The following is a 5,235-nucleotide window of genomic DNA, read 5'->3' on the forward strand; positions in this document are numbered from 1 at the left end:
GGTGTCGGGCGGGACGGCCTACCCCAACGGGGCCCGCAACCTGCTTACTTGCCGCGCCTGCACGAGGAGGCGCGAGGCGCGGCGGGAACGTACATTGCTTATCGACGTAGCTGTGTCCACCATGCGGCCACCAGGACGATTCCCAAAACCACCTGCAAACGTGCCGGGAATTAGGAAGTGTCTACAAATCAACTGGCGTGCCATGCTCAGTAGGGGAGAACGGGAGAGGTCCAGCGGCAGTGGCGGTCCTCGCCCCGCAGGATACCATGTGTGCTTCAATCTTGTGCAGGACAAGGGGGTGCTCGGCATGCTGCGCGCGCCTCGCGGGCCCTCGCCTGAACCCAGACACACGCCCCCAAAACAACAACAATGCTCACCATTTCGTGTATGAACTCGGGCACGTCCGTCTTGAACTTGGCGGCCTTGGCGACCTTGGCCTCTAGCTCCTTGCGCTCGACGGCCTCCCGCCGCTCGCGCTCGGCGCGCGCCTCCGCTGCCAGGCGTTCCCGCTCGGCACGCTCTGCTGCCTCGCGCTCCGCCGCGAGCCGCGCCTCCTCGGCGAGGCGCTCCTCCTCCTCACGGCGCCGTAGCTCTGCCAGCTGCAAAGGGCGGACGGAAGGGTCAGTGGGTGGGCGGAGACAGGTGCATGTGACAGGTCCTGGAGACAGAGCTGGGTGACAGGTCCTGGTGACTGAGCTGGGTGACAGGTCTTGGTGACTGGGCTGGGTGACAGGTTCTGGTGACGGGTCTCTGCGACTAGTTTAACGGACAGGTTCACACGAACACGCACACTCTGGGGCCAGGCCGGGGTGCGCCTGGTCTTGGTGGTTCAGGAGGAGGTCGGTTATAATAGTCGACGGCGGACATTGAGGCATGGGCGGCAAAAGACACAAAGGGAGGGCCTTTGGCAGGCCGTCAGCACCTGCACCAGCAGCGTGTCGACGAGCTCCTGCAGCTCGTCCCGGATGTGCTGCACGCTGGGCCGCAGGCTGCGCGGCAGGTTGTGCAGCGCGTCCAGCTGAGCCGTCACCTCCTCCAGCCGCCTCTCCGTGTCCTCGACGGACACCGCCGTCAGCACCTGCGACACGTTAGGCCATGCCACTGCGCGGTTCTACGTCCCCACGCCCAGGCGCCGCGCGCGCCACCACCTACCTCAGGCTCCTCCTCCTCCTCCTTCTCCTCTTCGCGCTCCTGCAGGTCGTCGTCCGGCGTGCGCCTCATGGACGCCTGCGACACTGTGCCGTCGTCCCGCAGCGCCGAGCTCCTGCCGCTCCTGCCCCCGAAGCTCGCGGCGTCCTCCGTCGCCCCCAGGTCGTCCTGGTCCACGAGCTCGCTCGTCATGTCCAGGTCTACGCCGTCCGAGAAGGTCGGCGTTGGCGTCATGGTGGCGCGCGTCGTCATCTCCGAGTCGGGCGTCGGCGTCCGCCCGTCATCGTCCGCAAACGGGTACTCCTGCAAGAAGAGGGTGCTGCAGCGAGGTCGGGTGGCACCGAGCCTCCAGGACTCCATACCCACCTCCCCAGGGTGGTCCTCCGCCCACTTGCGCCGGCGGATTCGCTCGTGGACGAGCTTCTTGAAGGGTGGGTCGGGCGGCCTGGGCCGGGGCTGGCGGGATTGCCGGATGATGGGCCTGTCCGGCGGCAGCAGGAACACGGTGGGGGGTCTGTCCTTGCGCGCGCGCGCCTTCTCCATGCGGGCCAGGGCTTTCTCCTGCATGCGCAGGATGTCGTCCGGGCCCGGCGACCTCGACATCCGCGACCTGGGTGATCTGGGCACAAGAACAGACCGTGTTAGAGCCTCGGTCTCTCGAGCCCGGTCTGGAGTGAAGCGCCTGCGAATGACGAGGTAGGCAGACCCGCAATAACTCCGAGCCGGGCGAGCTGCCTGCACATCCTGGCGCCTCACGGTTGCGGGGGTATTGGGTTGGATCTGTCCTTTTATTTTCTTACCTGATACCGTCTAGTTTGTCAAGCCTTTCTCTCCTCGCCTCTTCGTCCTCATCTTCCTCCTCATCACTGTCCTCTTCTTCTTCCTCTTCGTCCTCTGCATCTTCATCTTCGCCCGCTTCCTCTGCTCCAGCGTCCTGGACGTCACCCTGCGCCTCGCTGTCGGCTGGCGCAGCTTCGGAGGCGTCCTCGACTACGCCGTCCTCTGGTTCGGGGCCACCTTCAGCTCCGGGGCCTTGGTCTTCCGCAGGCTGCTGGTCCACGGGAGCCTCGCTTCCCTCGGGCACGGGGATGGGCTCGTGCGCAAGCGGCGGCTGAGAGCGAGGCCACAAGTCAGGTCAAGCAGTGCGACACACAGGCAGGTTGATGCGAACACCCGGCCACAGCTCACACACACACACCACACACCTGGATGAGGGGGACGCCGTCGACGTCCAACGGTGGCGGCATGACTATGGAACCTCTGCAAAAAACAAAAACAAAAAAAAACAACGCAGTAGTGTCAGCCAAACAGGCAGATGCGTCCTCGACGTCACCCTGCGCCGCGCTGTCGGTTGGCGCAGCTTCGGTCGGCGGGGCACTACGAAAAGCGATATGTCATAGCAGTCATAGTGACCAGAAAGGGTTGAATCAATGAAAATTTACTCCCTGAAGCCAACTAAACATTTGATCAAGAATTTTAATCAAAATAATATGATCAGTCGAACAAAAATATTATCAAGCCGATCACACCTTTCTTTATCAACTTGATTAAATCATGTAATCAACGCGATCAACATTTGTTTAACGAAAGAAAAGTTTTTTTGTCTTTCTTTCATGTTCCGCGGATCAAATGATTTTTTTAAGTGTGTACTTACTTGCTCATTTTTTTGTTTGACCATCGTTTGGAGCCCAAAGAAAGACTCACCTCAGTGCCCGCCAGAACTCCAAAACCTCGCACTCACTTAACCTCAAAAACACAAAATAATGTCGCGGAATGCTACAAGATTCGAGCAAGTGTTCGAGACGACGACGACGACGACGACAACAAGAACCAGATCAACAACAACCATAACCGCCGTTAACGGCTGATAAAAGGTCTCAGCATTTTGACGGTTAGTGTAGCGATTTGACTACGCAAGAGACTGAACGCCGAACGTCCGTTAAACGGCCGGTGTCACCGCGGTTGGTGGTTGGTCCGGGCGTTTTGTTTTCGAGGTTAAATCCGTGGTGCGAAGTTCTGGAAGAATATTTCGTTTTTTTCAATGCAGATACCCACCTGATGACACTGAGGGTGAGGCTGTCCCCCGCCGCCCGCACCGCCTCCTGGGCCTCCCTGTGAGTGGCGCCGCGGACGGGCGCGCCGTTGACGCAGACGACCACGTCGCCCACCTTGAGGTTGGCATGCTCGGCGATGCTGCAGCCCAGGACGCGAGTCACCGTAAGCGGGTGGCTGTAGTCGCGGCCACCCATGAGACGGAAGCCCCAGGGCGCCGGGTCCGCGCGCACCATCCGGATGTCCGCCAGGCCCGAGGGGGCCTCGTCGAGGACCTCGTTGAGGGCCCCATCGCCCTCAGGGACGCCGGGGCTGCCTCCCCCTCCGTCGGTCATGGACTGCGACGGACAACACAAGATATCGGTGAGTAACACAAACTTAAGTAAACAGGGATGTAGGGTGCGCGCCAGGCAGCACGAGATCCGCAGGAGACAGGAGTCAGAATGGTTATCTTACCTTACTGGAAACTTTTCTCCTCGACCGTCCTCCCTTTTTTGCGGTCGAAATTTGTTAAATGATCGAGTAACTAACTACTTTCGCATAATATCGAAAAATAAAAATCGGTTTGAGGTAGATAACGTTGATTCTAGCTAGCTAAGCTAACAGCTAACTATCTGGTCAGAGAGTCTATGATTGCACACTCAACCCACCCCCACCCCTTCCCTGCCACACGCGAAACTACAGCGCAATAACAAAACAAAGCCCCCCCCCGACTACAACTCCCCACATTACTCAATCTGGAATGAAACGTCCTTCCCCCTTAATCTCGGGAAGCACCGCCCCCGGGCCGGGTCGGGCTACACCCTACACCGCGACCCAGAGCACGAGCGAGACGACCCTCTGCACGGCGATGACCAGCACGCGCTCCACCCTGGTCCAGAGGTAGTCGAAGTGCATGTCCATGTCCATCCCTCCAGTGCGGCCGCGGGGCGCGGCGGGCGGGACGCGGCGGGGTTGATCGTCGTCGGCGTGGTCGCGAGGTCAGGGCCGGGGCGCGGGTCAGTTCCGGCGGCGCGGCGGGGCGGTTCGAGGTCGTGTCGCTGGTCGCGTGGCGTCTCGTGTCGTGGGGACGACGGCGTGACGGCGTATGACGACGGGAGGGGAGGGCGGCGCCAGCGTGACGCGCCGTGTCACAACCATCATCGGGGGAGAGGGGAGGCCAGCCAGGGGGTCCAAGTATAACGCGGACACCGCCGTGATGACCACCTTGTTGGCGCCCAGCAACACTTAGGAAACAGAGGAGCAAGGGAGGGGATGGGGAGGTACGCGAATGGACGCCGTGCGGTGGCGGCGGGGAGGCGGGGGTAGTTGGGGTCCGCGAGTGTACGGAAGTGTCAAGGCATCTGGGTGATGTTGGTCGCCATCCACATGCCAGACACGTCGCTGCGGCTGCTGCTGCTGCCCCTGCTGCCACCACCGCCGCCGCCGATGTCGCCAGTCCGCGTCATGGCCGCAGCCCTCCGCCCGCGCCTGGCGCCTCCCTTGGGCAGCCTCCCTCTCGCCCGCTGACTGGACCCCTGGGCCGGCGTGTACGGCTCGTCAACAGACACGGCGACCTTCTCCTGCTCCGCGCGCTCGCGGTACTGAGTGGGCAGGATGAGATGACGGGGTCGCAGTGGGGTTGGATCGACTCCCGCGCGATCGTCGTCGTCGTTGTGCAAGCCGCGGATCCCGCGGGACGGGGTGGGGGGCACGGCACGCCCGCGGCACGTGGCCCGACCGTCCACCTCCAGGAGAGAAGGGCCCGTCTGACGCTTGCCGCCTTAACACACCCGCGTACACAGCTGGTCGCGGCTGGTAACGCTCAGCCGCTCAGCGATACCCGGTGGAGGGCAGATCACCCTCCGCCGTCATCGTCGAGCAGTCACATTTTCACGCCAATTCACGCACTCACGCCAGGCACTCACGCACGCACTCACGCTCGCACGCACCAGAGAGCGGGTGGGAAAGAGCGGCCGACCCGCGGCGATGTTGGGGTGCACACTGCGCGGACCGGGCCGGCTGGGGCGGCCCGTGCCCCCCCCCCTCCCCCTC

General features: G+C 62.3%; 2 protein-coding genes across 6 annotated transcripts in view; both read right to left on the bottom strand.

Moving 5' to 3' along the window:
* Nucleotides 1–5,235, bottom strand: part of LOC113217483 (putative cyclin-dependent serine/threonine-protein kinase DDB_G0272797/DDB_G0274007) — a 22,755-nt gene that overhangs the window by 8,369 nt on the left and 9,151 nt on the right. The window lies entirely within an intron of this gene.
* On the bottom strand, nucleotides 16–5,214 carry LOC113217476 (caldesmon-like). 3 transcript variants are annotated; one of them, XM_052268521.1, is made up of 9 exons: nucleotides 5,133–5,214; nucleotides 3,205–3,539; nucleotides 2,355–2,409; nucleotides 1,950–2,260; nucleotides 1,516–1,768; nucleotides 1,153–1,452; nucleotides 923–1,078; nucleotides 378–599; nucleotides 16–152 (listed from the first exon to the last, which is right to left on the bottom strand). In XM_052268521.1, exons 2-9 carry the CDS (start codon nucleotides 3,534–3,536, stop codon nucleotides 99–101), a joined length of 1,683 nt encoding a protein of 560 aa, XP_052124481.1. In that variant the 5' UTR covers nucleotides 3,537–3,539; nucleotides 5,133–5,214; the 3' UTR covers nucleotides 16–98. The 3 variants fall into 3 exon arrangements, with proteins under 3 accessions (XP_052124481.1, XP_052124480.1, XP_052124482.1); XM_052268520.1 differs by lacking the exon at nucleotides 5,133–5,214 and adding an exon at nucleotides 3,658–3,869; XM_052268522.1 differs by lacking the exons at nucleotides 923–1,078; nucleotides 5,133–5,214 and adding an exon at nucleotides 3,658–3,868.

Source organism: Frankliniella occidentalis, unplaced genomic scaffold (assembly GCF_000697945.3).
Source record: "Frankliniella occidentalis isolate FOCC.00 unplaced genomic scaffold, Focc_3.1 Scaffold71, whole genome shotgun sequence".
Classification (NCBI taxonomy): domain Eukaryota; kingdom Metazoa; phylum Arthropoda; class Insecta; order Thysanoptera; family Thripidae; genus Frankliniella; species Frankliniella occidentalis.

Coding starts and splice junctions, on each gene's coding strand:
- LOC113217476 (XM_052268521.1), bottom strand. CDS start 3,536: ATGACCGACGGAGGGGGAGGCAGCCCCGGCGTCCCTGAGGGCGATGGG. Junction 2,261..2,354: donor ACGGCGTCCCCCTCATCCAG/GTGTGTGGTGTG, acceptor CCTCGCTCTCAG/CCGCCGCTTGCGCACGAGCC. Junction 153..377: donor CCGAGTTCATACACGAAATG/GTGAGCATTGTT, acceptor GCACGTTTGCAG/GTGGTTTTGGGAATCGTCCT.